At 42.5% G+C, this 17,265-nt stretch overlaps 1 protein-coding gene across 1 annotated transcript in view; it reads right to left on the minus strand.

Annotated features, from left to right (window-relative positions):
* Positions 1-17,265, minus strand: part of RNF150 (ring finger protein 150) — a 129,756-nt gene that overhangs the window by 50,850 nt on the left and 61,641 nt on the right. The window contains exons 2-3 of the mRNA XM_075421010.1: positions 7,428-7,678; positions 226-297 (exon numbers count right to left, since the gene is read on the minus strand). Coding sequence (XP_075277125.1) covers positions 226-297; positions 7,428-7,678 — 323 coding nt within the window. The remainder of the gene's footprint in view (positions 1-225; positions 298-7,427; positions 7,679-17,265) is intronic.

Here is a 17,265-nt window from a genome sequence, read left to right on the forward strand (position 1 = left end):
AGTCAGCTTGTTTTAACTTTCACGATTTTCCACATCTTCACAGAATTCCCTTCTCCTCTCTCTATTCAATCTGTGAATTGCTTACCAGTATTCCTCCCCCGCCTGAAGAACATACAATAGCTAAATAAGCAATTGCCATTTCTGTTCTGCCTCATTGTCCCAGTGGTCTGAAGGAATCCTCAACACAGAGTTTCATTTGATAATGAGCAATTTTTAAAAAATTACCTTATCACCTTTCCTGATTGTTCTGACTTGCAGCTTGCTGATTGCTTTCTTTGCAGCATCTCCAAGCCGGCGCTGTAATACAAAAATTGCTCTTAAGCAAAGAGTATCCCTTCACGCAGAAATCATCACCTTTTCTCCCTAGGCTTCTTCATAATCTAAAGTGACTGTACGTGAAACCGCACAGTGCTGTATAAATATAAACAGATGAGGTGAGCCATGCTGTTATTCACAATAAGGGCACAGTAGGTATTCTAGGCTTGCTGGTAACCCACGGCCGATGAGGCAAAACTACTCTAATGGAGTTCCAGTGAAGGCTGCATGTGAGGCCATCATGATGCTACACTACAGTACCTTTACTATTCCAGCGAGTAGCAATGTATGTAACAAGTCCACTATTTGGTTGTCCTGCCTATTTCCTCTCTTTTTTTACCGACACTCGTGAAAAATATGTTATTAAATTTGGCCTGGTCTAGTAAACAAAGTGAACACTGGACTTAAGATTCAGAAGGTCTTTATTCTTACATTGTTCCAGAACTAGTTCATGATCTTCAGCAAGATGTAAGTGCCGAAAGCGAGCTGTTGATTTGTTAACCATGAAAAACATGAATTACCTTCTCTGCTGTTCTCTTTTCCTGCAAAACAGAGTTGCCTGCTTTACAGGAACAATTCAAGCTGTAAAAATGAGGTGAAAGCATCTGCAGTTTCTTACAGCTAAAGCACTATATAGTCCTTCACTTAACATCGTATCCATACATAACTATTTGCTTGTTCTTTGCCTTTCTATCTTTCCCTCCAGCAGACCATGAATTGCTTACTGCGTGATGTTTCTGACTGTTCTCCCACATTTCCAAAGCACTGTTACTGTGCTGGCAGGATCACAGCCATTCAGGATTAAAGTATGTAATAACAGCCCGACGCAAAACACCCTGTCCTCAAACGCTGAAGATGGAGATGCTTGCCTCTTGCAAGAGGCTGAGAACACTGTGGGGCAACTCATACAATCACTGCTCAGCAGAGCTACCTTTGCACCCTGTGCTGTTGAGCTTGTGCCTGTATCAGTGCTCCAAGGACTTGGCTGCTCACTTGAGCTAACCTAACAATGAGGCAATCTGCAGACGGACTCACAGGCTGGAAAGGTCTTTGATAGGTCATGTACTCCCACTCTCTGCTCAAGGCAGGGGCAACTTCAAAGTCAGAGCTTTGTCCTGTCAAGTTCTGAATATCTCCAGGAAAGGATATTTCACAACCTCTGTGGATAATTTGTTCCAGTGGTTAACCACTCTCACAGTCTTTTTCTTTTTTAAACATAAAAATGGAATTTCCCTTGTTGTAATTTCTGACCACTACCCTTGTCCTTTCCCCTTGCACCTCCGAGAAGAGTCTGACTCTGCCTCCCCTCCCACCACACGTTATGCAGCTGAAGGCTGCAAGCAGAGCCCTTCCTCCTCCTCTGCTCCCCTCCTGGCTTCACAAGCCAAGCTCCCGCCGCCCCTCCTTCAGACGTCATGTGCTCCTGTCCCTGGACCGTACTGGTAACCCTCTGGGCTCTCTGCAGTTTCTTCATGCCTTTCTCGTACAGTTTCATGCAGCAACCTCTACTCCGAAGTCTTCTCGTCAGTTTTATAACAGTTCATGATACAGTGCATCCCAATTTGCCACCAATAAATGACTTAAACTCTTCTCTTCACCTCCCCTCCTCACCCATGTTTCTAGCCATGTGCTGTTAAATAGGAGGGAGACTTTGGAGCTTTGGTGACTCAGAAGACATTCAACTTTTCGGGCTGGGAACGCCGCCTCTGTCGGAGTTCAGAGGGGCCTGTCAGTGAGAAGGGTTTCCAGCTGGAGGGGGCAAGAGCATGAAGCTAAAAATGGAAGCAAGCTGCATGCAGTTTGTATACTGAGACCTAACTACCATGCAGATATGATTAATAAATTACCACTTTGTTCTTCAGATTCAATTAAAATCACTGAATTAAATTTAGAAAGCAAGCTTATTGGATCAGAAAGACATGGAAGACTGGTAAAATGCACGCAATATTGAAAGCGGACAGCAATTTCAGATCTGGCTAAAGAGGTGAAAACGAACTTGGCTATCGTATGAGATTTACATATGAGCTCTCCATCATAACTAATTATTACATGTGAGAGAGTATCTTGTAGTTACACAACATCCTTTCTGTGGTACATTTTTCTCACAGTCTCCCTTCAATAATGGGATCAGACGACAGTTGGAAACATTTCTTGCCAGCTATTTGTTTCTTTAATGTAAATCAAAGACAGACCGATAACATGCAGCAAGACAAGAGCCATTACGTCTTGCTTCAGCAATTGCTTGTGATTCCTTTTTATCATTATTGTTACTTAAACTAATGAAATGTCTCAGTTCTTTTTTGCACTTTCTTCAAGGGGAAAGGACAAGATTAAAGACTCATGTACTTCTTTGATCTGCTTGTTTTCATGTTTTCTTTCTCTTATCTATCTTAAATAGACAAGTTCATGACTTACATGCAAATAAGCACAATTTCATTTTCAAAAGAACGGGAATATCTTAAAGTCCTGCTCTCAAAGGATTCTTCCATTTGAACAAAAGGCATGCTATCATTAACCAATGATTTCCCCTAAAAGATAAGAGGCATTACAATAGTTTAAGGGTTTAAAGTGAGGCTTAGAGATTTACAATCATCCATCTCATAATCTCATTAGCAAGGCTGCAACATTCAGTACTGGACTGGAAGGAGTTAAGCATATCATACGCAGTGGTCTTGCGGAGATGGTGGTACTAGTTCAAAAGAAAGGACAGTAGCATGGAAAGAATTGCTTGTCTGATTCTGAGGAAGTAAACGACTGTAGATGCTGTAGAACAAAAACTATGGTAAGTGCTTCTCTCTTAATGGCCTTACTAAACTATCACCTTTGCAGGGAAGAGATCGCGTTGTACCTCCTCTACCACAGGTAACATTTGCGGACTCCATCATGCGAAGCATCTTCCCAAGACTGCTTCAGAGACTGATGTCTATTCAGTGGCCCCAAACTCTCATTCAAAGCCATGACCAGCAGTCTTCCTTCTTAGATAATTGCTCGGCCCTCCACATGCTGTCACTCACATACTAAAGTAGATCCTTCAACGGAGATTAACAAGATGTACAAGACTCTCCTCAGCCCCAGTGCGATCACTACCTGCTTTGGCTTTAACTGCCCTGCAAAACTCATGGAGCCCATCTGGTTTCACTATGATTTCACGGAAAACTTCATCTTAACAAGAAACCAACAGGAAGTAATGACATGGAAGAAATACGGCCCTTAAACTTCATCTCCTTGCCATCTTCCTATCTCATGTCTCTCAGATGACAAAAAGAGAACTCTGCTACTACCAGTGAAATACGAAGTCTGACACACCGACACGGCTGGTTTTCTTTTTTCTTTTTTAAGCCTGTGTCCTGGCTGTTACAGGGCTGAGACAGCAAGTCACATTTTGCTGAATTATCTCCAGGACTTAACTTGTCATGTGATTCCAAACTGCTTTCAAATAGCTCTGCAACCTGATGTCTCTTGATGCAAATAAGTCCCACAGTCTTTCATAGAGAAACTCGCTCATCTTCAGGAGGGCTCCAGGAACAAGCTGCCTGAGGAAGCAGATTGCCTATGCTTTCATTACACAAATTTATCCTCTTCAAATCAAAAGGGCATACCACCAGGGCAACCACCTACTTCCTGGACATCTTGTTAGGTGGGAAAAAAAAAGATGAGGCCTTGGATTTTCATCCATTTGAATATTACTACCTATCTTCTACTTCCACATGTACTGTACAGTAGTCTGTGCTAGAGATACTCTTAAAAATTAAACGTATTAAAATCAAAATCTAACCGTATTTGTAGTTGACATCCTGGCTGCAGGTGCACAGGCTCATAATGGAAGACAGTTTTGTGCTCCAGTGCATTAATTCCCAGCCAAGTTGGGGCAAACGGGCCAGGGCATTCAGCGACAATCTTTGAAGACCTGATTCTCTGCTCACCAAAATCTGGCACCTAACTGGAGTGAGTTGTGCCTTCCTTCTGGCACGTGGACCTAGATTTTGCAGGCATGGGGAGGAAGAGTGGTGGCTGAAGATGTACATGCTGTATGTCCAGGTTTCACCTCACTGGGGAGTCACAGGAAATGATTCCAGGAGATCATTCAGTCTTTCTAGCTGCCTCTCTCACTAGCTGGACTTGTTGCTTTCTTGACGGATAATTAAATCTGTTTCTTTTGGGTTTCCTGCCTGATCAGCAACTTATGCTGTGTGCAAGAAGGGAAGTGGACATGGAAAGCAGGGTCACCATATAAAAGAGGACAAGGAGGCAAAGGTAGTTACAAGGCTTGACATAAGGACACACGATCCTTTTTGTGAAAGGAAGACGTAGTTGCAATGGGTCAGCCTGGAAGAGGCAAAGATGACTTATGGAGATTTGGAGTAACCAAGGAAAGATGTTCAGAAATCTTGCTTTCCTGTAACAGTGCAACAACCCTACTGCTTGGAGATAACAGCTTTTTCTGCCAATCCTATTTTGCAGTCAGCCACATTGTCCCATTCCCTCAGAACAGTGCCAAGACTACCAATCCAGAGGAGGCTGAACTGCTCCTGGTAGCAGCTCCAGCATCAGCCAAACCCAGGAAGGGCATGCATGACAGAGGTTAACAAAGAGGTAGGCACGGGTTCTTACCTGACACAGAAAACACAGGCCCTCGCAAGCCCTTGTTTTAAAACTGGGATTTTAAATCATTCAGATGTCAAAATGAATTTAAGCTTTTTTTTTCCTTTTAATTTTAACAAAGTCTCATAAGTGAGTCACACTTTTTTGCACTTTCAGAACAGGGCAGTAAGTCTGCACGGTTAGGTTTTATCGCTTTGAGGAGTAAGAACTGATAGCACAATTTTCTCTGAATAGGTGAGCTGGCTCCCCCTTCATCTGACGCTCTGTTTATCCAAACATTTCAACCTTTGGATAAACTTTAGCCTGAGTACATCAAATACAAATAGAAGGAAGCATCTTTCCTAAAGCTGGCCAGCAATGAAGGTGCTTACAACACATGTAAGGCTTTCCAACAAGTAAGTACAATACCTTCATACAAACAGACAAATGCAAGTTATAACGGCAAAAGGTTTTGAGTGCAATGACAAAAGAATCTTGCTCCAGCAAAGCAACACAAATAAGTTTTCTTGTATATATCTGAATATCCAAGATATTAACATAGAACTTTGTGATTCTGTCCTTGTGTTACAAGCAAATGTGTCAGTGAAAAGAAAAAAAAAAAACCAAGCAGAACTTTAGGGGAAACGGAGAGGAACCCTCATGGAAAGGGCAAGAGCAAGATGAGCTCTTCTGAGCTACCTACATCATTATATTCCACAGCCAGGACTAAAAGAAAAAAAACAAACCACAACAACTCATTAACACAAATGGTCAAGCTTTATCTATATATTGCTACCATTTTTCATACAAAAAGAGCTAATAAAGAGGTTAGACACGATGTCAGGCAAAACTGGATGAAGTGAAGAAATTCGAGTTTGCCCCATATCATTATTACAGCTTTGTCAAAAAAATAATAATAAATAATTGCTTAGGATGCATGCTGTATTCTTCTTCCGAAGAAGAAAACTAGTATAATAACAAAGTTATTAAAACTTCTGCACAGGACAACTGCTGTGCGCATGTTAGTCTTGTTCAAACTTTGGAAAGAAAATACTGAAAAGGACATCTGCTTGAACATACAAACCTATTGGTCCAAACCATAGCATATTACCTGAATGAGCTTCTTATTTTGCTGGGTTTCATGTTTATGTATGTCTATTTACACTGCTAATGTGCCTGTATAATTACTTGATTGAAAGCACACCACGGTACTCACGTACATAAATCAGGCACACATGTGCTTTTGCAGCCAAAGCATCTAAAAATGATCACAGCCGTTACAGTCACAGCAAATCTGCTGCCAGTGATGTTCAAATTCCAGCTGGGATAGTCTCATTCATGCTATCCAAAATTTCATACTGTATATTTAAAAGGAAAATATATTCTTTCTGTCTGTAAATACAGAGCAGCTGCTCTCTATCTCAGAGGATGCCTGAATTTCAGTGGGGGGAGGGTTAGGGATTGTTATATGTTAAGTATACGTTAGTGTGTGGCAGTACTTTTCTCTGCAGGATGCTTATTAACACTCTCAGTCTTACTTTTTCTGCAGAGCCAGCAAGGCCACCCTCCTCCTGCACCGACAGTAATTTATTAAGGGTCCAGAAACATCTCTAAATTACAGTGCATTTTTTTCCCTGCAGTAAAATGGTTATCTCCTCAGATTTCATACATTGATAATATTTTCTACTGTACCATTAGAATGAAATGTAGAAGCCCCAGCTTCACAGTTCTGCTGATGCCGAGATAGTTGCATCCAGTCAAGAAAAGATTAAATTTATTGTTATCGTTGCCATTCTAATTCATTGCTGAACTACCACAAAGGTGAACAGTGTTTTATAAATCCGGAGGGCCTTAGCTCATTCCCACTGTTGTTGACTTCTCTCCAGCTCTATAGGTTTTGTATCTCTTTCAGGAGGCTTGGACAAGATGTCAAAACCAAGAGCAATGGTTTAATAACACTGGTGGCTATCACTACAGCACTTCTATATTCAGCGATCACTGTCAAATGAACAGGGACGTGTTTCCCTTTCAAGCCCAAGACTCTTCTAAAGAAATATGAAAATGAAAACACTTTATATTCTTTTTTTCTTTCTTCACTGATCGTGAACCTTTGTTTCACACACAGACATTCACATACCTCACTAAATTTTAGTGATCATTTTGCTCTCAAGGGTCATTAGTTATACACATTTCTATGTTGCTTGGCTATATGTACTAAGGCAATCTTTTCCCTGATAAATGTCATCAACTTTCTGTCTCTTTGTTGTATGTTTAGCATGAAGAAAACCTCTATAATACATATACTATACATTTATTCATTTCTTCTTTCCTGAATCCCACCTATACTGACAGAAATCTTGGCTTTTCCCAAACACAGGCATTTTTATATCCCCGCTCTTTTCACTTTCTTGTTTTCTGTTTTGGTTTGTTTATTTTTACCACACATCCACAACTTCCTCAAATTTGACTGTTAAGCTGAATCTCATGGTGATTTTTTGGAAACACAAAAAAAACATTCCAGCGCTGCTCACCTGATTTCTGTCTCTGGCATTTGCGTAGCGGAATCGCTGGATGTAATAGAAGACCAGCCACGCCAGCGAGATGATCATCAGCACAATGAAGGAGATGGAGACGAACACCACAGAGGTCCGGCTGACGTACTTCTGCAAGTTGCGTGTCCCAATCGTTATGTACATCATCACAGTAATGTTCCTCTCCAGGAGGCTCACTATCTCTTTTCCTTTGGGTTCAGGAATCATTATTGCTACAACATCTTCTAGGCCTGTCACATAGGAGAGAGAGAAAAGTAACCTTAAGTAAAAATCACCATGTAATAAAATGACAAGAGGATGTGGCAAGTGAAAAAATGAAAAAAACCCCAAACAAACAAAAAGGAAAAACAGTAATTAAAAAGCTTCCCTTTCTCCTTCTTGGTTTTCAACAAGAGGTAAGACAGATGGATCTGGTGCAGGTTGCAACTGGAACCAGTTACTCAGTGTGCTTCTATAAACTAATCTTTGTGAGATACGTAAAATGCATTTCATGCGTTGACATCAACACAGATTTCCAGCACTACTGAGGCTTCTCTAGACAATATTGCAGTAAGCACTGCAGAAAGAGAGACATACTGCAACCAGCATCCTTTCGTCCAATGCTCCATATACATTTACCATAGCCCATTTTGCAGGGTCACAAGTTTGTCAGGGAAGCCCTTCCAAACCCCCCATTCAGACCAAAAATACTTTCAATCACGGATCCCCACATGGTTTCGTAGACTGAAGGCTCCAAAGTATCTCTGCCCTCACCCAGGGCTGGCAACAGGAGAAGCCTGCAGGGACAAGGGCAGCTTCCAGCCCAGAAAGCCAACAGTACCCTGGGCTGCATCAAAAGCATTGTGGCCAGCAGGTCGAGGGAGGGGATTCTGCCCCTCTGCTCTGCTCTAGTGAGGCCCCACCTGGAGTCCTGCATCCAGCTCTGGAGCCCTCAGCACAGGAAAGGCATGGACCTCTTGGAGTGGGTCCAGAGGAGAGCAACAAAGATGACCTGAGGGCTGGAGCACCTCTCCTATGAGGACAGGCTGAGGGAGTTGGGGCTGTTCAGCCTGGAGAAGAGAAGGCTGCAGGGAGACCTTACAGCAGCCTTCCAGTACTTGGAGGGGGGCCTATAGAAAGGATGGAGAGGGACATTTTACAAGGGCATGTAGTGACGGGACGAAGGGTAACGGCTTCAAACTGAAAGAGGGTAAAGTTAGATTAGATAAAAGAAGGAAATTCTTTACGATGAGGGTGGTGAGGCACCGGAACAGGCTGCCCAGAGAAGCTGTGGATGCCCCCTCCCTGGCAGTGTTCCAGGCCAGGTTGGACAGGGCTTTGAGCAGCCTGGTCTAGTGGAAGGCATCCCTGCCCACGGCAGCGGGGCTGAAACAAGATGATCTGTAAAGTCCCTTCCAGCCTACACTGTTCTATGATTTGACATGTTCCCAGCTCACCTGCTGCCCCATGCTGCTGGCGGCTCCCCACAGCCCAAACCCATGCAGATGTTTGTGAGCCCCCGCTGGGAGCTGGACTCGCCAAATGAATCAAGTTTGAAGTAAAGAGCACTATTTTATTCCACAAAAAACACAACTGTAGCCCAGATCAGCCCTTGATGCAGTCTGCAGCATGGGCCCACAATGACACGAGTCAGCACAGATGAGGCAGCAAATGGGTCTCCACTAACGGGATGGGCAGGGACTTCCTACACTCCTGTCAATCTTTCTGAAGCCACAACCCTGTAAAATGGGCTCTCCACGGATCTGTCAAGCCTTGATTGCACCAGCTTTCCTTTCTGTACAGTGCTGTTTCATTTTACTCACATCACACCTATCTGAAACTATTTTTCTTTCATAATTCTATGTCCCCTAAGTACATGACAAATATAGTCTGAAATTATCTGGGATTGGGCAGCTTGTTAAATGCCTTTTCTGGCTTTATAAATAAACTATCGCTGCTTTATGGTTTAATATTAGGGATATTCTGTTCTTCCACTTCACAAAACAAGTAAACAGACAATTTTTACACCTAAGCTATGTTTTGCAATAGTGAAATCCTGAATTGTAATGAGCGGCTAAGGACAAACAGGACGTATTTTAATGTAGAAATGTGCTAGAAACAACAGCATACGAAATGACCACAAACTGGCAATTAGAAAGAAAGGTACAAACTGGGGACGTCTGAAGTCAGAGAGATGAAACTGGGGTGGGGTTTCAGAATTTCAGCTGAAACCCCAGGAAATCAGCCAGCATGTTGTTAAGCCCATAGACACCTGTATTTTAACTGTGGCAGGACGACAAAGTGCTGCCTGTCTTGGGACATCCGTGGAGATGGGAAGGGATTGTTCAGCCACTGAACGGAGACGTGAAAGGGCGACTTGCACTTCCAACAGCATCCCCCTCCAAGCTGATATCCAACCCAAGCTTCATGGGTGCAGGACTGTGCCCTGGTCCTCATGGACCAGCTCAGACACGTCTCCACTGCAAACCCCTGAGAGGTATAATCCAGGTTTTCAAAGGTATTTAGATGCTAAAGACCAGGAGGTGTCCAGTAGGACTTCGGATATACTACAGTAGACAGGTGGGTGGTGTCCAATGGAAAACGCTAACCGTAGTGGAAACTTTATCAAATTCTGCTGGGAGCCTGGGTCAATTGGCGGTGCTGAAATAGCTGGGAGAGACTGTTGCTACTCACACATGAAATCTGCTGTAAGACTGGGAAGTGAACCCTCCTCTCTCCAGTCTTGGACTAGAAGTGCAAACACCATCACTCTTCCTCTCGTGAGACTTTCCTTCATAACACTTTCTCAATTATGAACAGGCCAGTCAATGAATAGGGGGAAATCAATAGCCTGGCTGTGTCAAGAGTTTTAGATATTCAGGACAGGAAACTTAACCCTTCTGCTGATGCTCTTCCATAAAGCATTAATAATTTTCAACTATTCCCCTTTATTTGTCTAGTCAGCCAAGATAAATCTAGCTTTGCAACTCTTCTGATACCTGTTCATTACAAAAGGCTAATGCAAACATTACCCTAACAGCCTAGGGAGAATTTGCCAAGTCTCAAAGTGGCTGAGAAGGGCACTGGTGCCATGCCAGTAATCTTCCTGCAGTCAATAAGACAAATTGTCTGGAGCAGTACTTAGCTGTCCACATGTCTGCCTTTGTTCTCGTCCCTTTCTTTAAAGAAAATAAAAGTTTAAAAATCACTCTACAAGAAAACCAAAGCAACCACCTCACACATAGCCAAAAAAAAAACCCATAGTGAAAAATCCCACAGACAAAAACACCGAAATGAATTTCATCAACCCCTTTCAAAAGATACAGACAAAAACATTTTCAGTAGTAAATACAGGTAGCATCTTAACTGTTTAATTATCTTGAATCTTAAATTTCTTTAAAAACTTCAACATCATGTTTAGTTATATTTAATTCAATGGAATATAGTTTAGTATATTCCTGGAGAACTGTAAATAATGGTCATAGGCCAGATATGACACATTGTAAATAAAGAATCACATTCAATTGTTCAATTATGAAATTATTGTTTTTGTAATAATTAAACAGTCACCCCACAGTAATGTCCTATCTTTCTTTAATAGTAAAGTACTAAAAAAAGAAGGAGAAAAAACCTGTGACCTCCTGCATAAATTTAACCTCATTCTTGTTTTTCATCACCTGCCCTTTCTGACTGAGCTACAGTGCAGCTTTCTGGCTTCAGTTCATACTGGAAACATAACTGGTTTTGAATAGGAGTGCAGCCACATGCCTCCCATCTCTGCTTTCTTACATCTCTCTGCCAGGATGGTCTACTGCCTCTTTGGGCCTAGGGTCTTTTAAGATACTTCAAAAAATACAAGACACCAAGTAAATTGCCAGGCATATATGCAAGTAAAACTGCATTTAGAAATGCAAAGTAGAAGACACAGCTATTGCAAGACGAAAGCAGCTGCTTTTATTTATTCAAACTCTTAATATATTCAAATTGCTGGGTATCTGGTTATTTTCTTGGAAAACATCACCATTTATAATGAAGCATTCTTTGAAAAAAAAAAAAAAAACAAATCAGCAACAAATAATAATCAGGATTTCTTTTTTTTACTGAGTTTATGATAATTTCTCCAAGGCAGTACAGAGAATGCTATTTGATCAATCAAGTCATTAAGTTTTTAATCTCAAATATGCTTAATATTGAAAAGAAAAGAAAATGAAAAGAAAGAGAAAGTAATTTATTTCCCTTTTCTCCCTTACACAACAAGATTTTTGTATTATCTCAGTTTCAGTACCTAATGGCACATGGGAAACTCCGACATACATGAAAACTACACACATTAAAGAGGAGAAATAACGTAATGAGACATCAATGTCAGAGATGCATTTCTACACCTAAGTACACATTTGTTCAACAGACTTCAAAAAAGAGAAAGTATCTGGTAATATGTACTGATGCTTCTCTGGTGAGTTAAATGCTAACGATGCCCTTCACTAAACACACCCACAATGGTAACTGCATTTTGTGGCACTCTTGTTACCTAACACAATTCTTTTCTTTTTCTGGCCAAGATGAAAGCAGAGTTTGACATGAATTTTTAAGTAGCTGTCAGGATGAATCAGAGATTCATAAATCAAAGGTATTCAAGGCTGCAGAGCATGGATTTTTTTTCTTCTTTTTTTGGCTTAAGAAACATTTAACATATCAGCGCGCTCTCGGTACGAGCCAACCACAACACAAACAAAGCAGAACTTACAGGCATTTGGGATGATTTAAGTCCCTTTAACTTGCTGAAGCGTATTTGCCTAACCAAATGTTTCTGGGTGGAGAACACGTGCTGCTGGTCTTCAGGCAGCTATTCTGCTCCTGGGCCCTGCCTCCCAAGGCATGAGGCAGGAGAGCCACCGGCACAGCTGTTGGTGTGCGTTGAAGAGGCCCCGGCACTGCTGGCTCCTGAAGGGGAGCTGTGGACAGGCTCAGCGGGTGTCCCAGTCACCAGGCCAAGCGTGCAGCCCTGCGGCTGATCCATCGATGGCACAACAGCCACCCCGAGCTGTGGCTACTTTGTTATCTTACAAAGAGTTGCTCTGGAATTTCTAGTTCTTGACATACTAAATCCCCCAAGCACTGTACCTTCCTGAGTGGGTCATCCTGGGTGCTTCTGCTCCCCAGCTGGCGGGAGGAGTCGTCTCATCTCCTTGCAAGCTGATAACAGCGGAGCGAGGGGAGATGGAGAGCGAGTCTACAGCAGGCGCCAGCCACTCTCCGACACCTACACGTGGCAGCAGACAACAGTGTTGCGAAGCAGTGATGAAGTCAAAGCGTGTTTTCAACAGCAAGATGCATGTTTAAGAAAAAGACCTGGAAGACCCTCTCCAAACCTTCCTCCTCCCCACGATACTTGGCTGCTCTTCAGCTAGGATGCTTTTATGGAAAATTGCAAACTTTTTCAAGTGTAACAATGTACTCATGGTGACAGAGGAAAAGAAAGACTTCAGCTCTGTAACAGCGGCTTTTGTAGCATAAAAGAACAGATCTTATGGCCAGAAGACGTATGTGTATTTTCCACCTTGGCTATATGCTGTGCTGACAAGCCTGCGATATTTCTTGATTCTACTCTGGGAGCTTCAGGAGTGACACTGAAAAGGGTCATCTGTTCTCCTAATTAGCAGTCAGGCCCAGCAGTGGCAGGCTGCTGCTTTAAAGCTTTGTCAGTTTTTGATGGAGGCTCTAAAAAGTGGTATGTTTCTGACACATCTTTGAAGAGACGATTTAATTCTTCATGCTTGGCAACTGCCAAAAGTCCGTTAGAGAAATAATTAACTGAATTATTTGAATAGATTTCCAATTTGGGAGGCATACAGAGTCTTCTCCGAGATAGCCTATCAAGATGTAAATAAGGATTTCTCTTCTGTTGTACATCAAAATCAAGTACTAGCACTTCCTTTTACGGATTTTGTAACTGAAAACTCAAACACTAGAGTTCAGAAATTGCCCTGATAAAAGCGACAATGTTCAGTCCTGCTCGGAGCCCAGGAATAGAAACCTCGCAGGAGGGTGCAAGAACCTAAGCAACTCTTCCTTTACTTCTTGAAGAAATTATTTCATTTTTAGGAAACCACTTTGGTAACTACCACCTATTAGAAAAAAGCAAACAAAACGCAGATCTAAACAATTTGACAGCCTGCCTGTGCCCAGCTTTGGAGCACCCTCCCTGGGCTCAGCCCGCAGTCTGTGGGTCCTGCCAGCCCCATGCAGCATGAGCCAATTAGTCAGTGGTGCTTCCTCCGAGCTCCGCAGCGCCCGCTCCGCACAAGGACTCACTGTGCTGCCAACCATGCGAGTGCTTTCCTGCCGTAGCTCCTGCTGTTGCTTGTATCTGTGTGAATGGATTTCATGGTATGATCTGGGTGATATGTAACACTTTAAAGCCAATTTGGAGCAAAGCACAGACATTTTTTATAGAATAATATATTTGTTTCTCCAGAACAACAGTTCAGCTGCAAAATCAGTACTGAAATGAATGAAAAGGAATCCACAGTGACAGTGCTGTAGTTGTGATTGTTTAAGCTACAACCAAGAATGGTCTGTTGGGCTATTAGAACACACTATCTTTTGCTACAGACCTTATTCTCTTTGAAAATACTACTGCTTTATAATCATGTTTAGTTTCTTTACAATTAAATTATGTGGGAAGTGGTATATAGGTTAATCAGATGGCATTTAAATTGAATTTTAATGCCATGTAAATTTTCCCAATATTTTCACAGTTGCAGTAAGGGTTCCAAGTTTTTAAGACCATCCAACGAGAGTTTGAACTTAGTTCTTCTGTTCTGTATGGTGCACTTCTAAATCAGCCAGAATATCAGCTGTTGCCTGTTTTTTTCCTTTCAAAATAAATGTAGGCTTAAATTGCATTTTTGTGAACTCAAAAATTACTTTTGGAAACCAAAGCAATTATTTTAGAAAAGCTGATTTTTGAGCTTCACCCATTTCCGCGTAGCAGCAGCGTAATATTGTCTAAACAATGTCGTAGACTCTTATGTAGGACAGATGGGAAGCATCAGCAGGAACAAATCAAACTGGGTAAAAGGACTGTTCCCTGCAGGAACTTTCCTTTATGGGGCATTCATGGCATTGGACTTAAATTGAAGTATCAGTAAATGAGACTGTAGTAAAAATTGGCAAAGAGAAGAGCAATATTTAGTAAGTAACAGTAATAGATAGTCAATACACCATATATCATAGGTGAAATTACCACAAACTGTCATCTATAATCTCATGCATAAACTGTCTCAATGCCAGAGGACTAGAAAGGACACCAATGTCTAATGAGGTTTCATAACAGACATCAGCAACTACAGATCAGGTTGTCCAAAGTTATTCAAGGAGGTTCCTCACCAAAGACTCTTAAGCAAAAAAGGCAGCTCTGAATAAAATAGGAAGGGCCTCATATGAGAAAACAAAGAGTTAAAAGACAGGATCTTGGTGTTCAAAACACCAGAGCACCACAAGTACAAAGCCACTCAGGGACCACAAACTGCTGGAGGCTGGGAGAGCGATTCTGGGGAGCAGGACTAGATGCTCAACCCACACTTACACTCTTCCCCAAGCAGCTGCTGTTTGCCATTACGAGAAACAAGACGCTGGGGCAGATGGACCCTTTGTCCTCAAACCATAGACTTGCTTTTATGTCAACTGGGAACTGAGAGTTGTATCTCCCCTGGAGAGAAAGATTAAGTCAAGTCATGACAGTGAAAAAACAGAGCCAAAGTCAGAGGTTGGATTATGTCCTAAAGTCCCTCTCTGAGCTGGAGTGGGGAAACCAGTAATGAACAAGAAAAGACTGGGGCTGAGACAGCTGATGCCTCTTGCTTCTCAAAGCCCCAGTCAGGGCCTGATCCAAGGCAGATGGGTGTGCTTCCTATGGGCAGGCAGGAGGGTGGGTTGGTGGCTCAGAGCTGCGCACCACACATGCGAGCATCAAGGGTTCAGCTGCAACCACTGGGGTACGATCACAGGCGCAAAGCAGAGGAAAGCAGCAGCAAGATGGGAGATGCCCCTGCAAGCCTGGAGAGGTGGACGGCATCACCCTCTACACTGAACACCAACCTGGGTCCTGCACATGGTCCTGCCCACCTCTTCTTTTAGTGCCATCACAGAAGGGTATCACTGTCACCAAGGGCAAGGGATTGGTGAGGTTTTGGCAAGGATTTCACCCCACAGTGAGGGGAGGCTGCAGAATGAGATGCAGAACTCTTTTGGACCGCCTGCCCCTTGGTGCCCCCCCAGCAGCAGCCCCTCCCTGCACCTTGCCAGCTGCAGGGGCAGAGCTGCCAGCCAGGAAAAGAGAGCAGGACCGTGACCATTCTGTGTCCCCACTGCTAAAACTGAGACACGGCAGGCAGGCAGAGCTAACCCCCTTCTAGGGTGTCAGCCTGAGAGGAAAAAAAATGCAGGGGAAGGCCAGAAGCAAAGACAGCATAGCAGCACGTAGCCCCGTTTTTGTGGCTATCAAGCTACTGAAGTTATCAGCACACAAGTTTTCACCATATACCCTTTTTTCTGTTTTACTTTAGAGCCTTTGCTTTGCAATGACGTGGGTGCCTTCACCTCCTCCCTCCCACATGTCCAATTTGTTTTCCTTCTCTGTTTAAAAGCAGAGAGATATTTCCTTCAACTTATCCTCTCCCTCATTTCCCGCTTCTCCTTGGCACTGTTAGCACTTGCCTTGGTCCTTTGCCCATCTTCCAAAACATTTAACTGTAAATCAGGTTTCCTTAAAAGGCAAATGCAGCAACTACAGAGAGAGGAGCGACACCTTTTCCCTAAAGCACTTTTCCCATTTGTAAAAGAAGGATACTCTTCTATGCAAACTATTTTTTTTTTCTCAGACAAGCTTATTGCCACAAAATGCTTTTCATTGCAGAAGCACAAATACCTAGCGGGATAATTAAGTGACCTGTAAAGAAACAAGACCTACTGATGTTAATGACTGGCTACAGTATTCAAGTAATGGATACAAAAGTTTTCTATTCGGTCCTGAAGTGTACAACAACAACCACCAGCAGAGCTGCTCTCGGTTCATTTCTTTTGATGCTAAAACAAGGAGAGGCAAGATGCTTCTAGCTGTGATCTTTCCTGTGAAAAGCAGTCTCAGCCACTGTTTATTACTGTTTAGGGACAAAGAAATTTCTGTTCATGTTTTTGTAATCAATGCTGATCTTGCCAAGGCAGTAAGAGCTCAGAATATATTGACTTCCTCTGATTTTATGCAGAAACTGCAGCAAAGGAAACAGAAGTAAGAAGCTACAAAACTCACAAAATCAAATTCAGCATGATAGCTGCATTTTTCCTGGGCTTGACTCCCACAGTGTCAGCTCATCAATCTGCTGAACTAACCAATGCTAATGAACTGATATGGTGTTACTTATTAACACTTAATTACCGAAAACGTGTGGTTCTCCAAGAGGTTTCCTCAGACCCCAGCCCAACCCAAGGCATACATTTTTGAGACTCTTGTTACCTTAACCAGGATAGTACTTCATTATAACTACTAATCTTTTGTACTGAAGACTTCTCTAGAAATCTCCCCTGGTTTCTAAACAATATACACCGTTAATGGCCTTTCCCACTTGTTACAAGTTCTCTGTTCTGGAATTTGCACTGCAACACACTATGATTGTTTACATGTACAAGGTGGCCAGACAGACTCCTTCATGCAGGCCTTACAGCTAGGATATGCTCCAACTCAAAAATGCGCTACAGGGATAATTTATTAGTAAAATACAACCTTTTCAGAGTTGTGGCAAAACACACCCACTGTCTAAAGCAGAAGCTGCTTTGC

Source organism: Opisthocomus hoazin, chromosome 5, assembly GCF_030867145.1.
Source record: "Opisthocomus hoazin isolate bOpiHoa1 chromosome 5, bOpiHoa1.hap1, whole genome shotgun sequence".
Lineage (NCBI taxonomy): Eukaryota > Metazoa > Chordata > Aves > Opisthocomiformes > Opisthocomidae > Opisthocomus > Opisthocomus hoazin.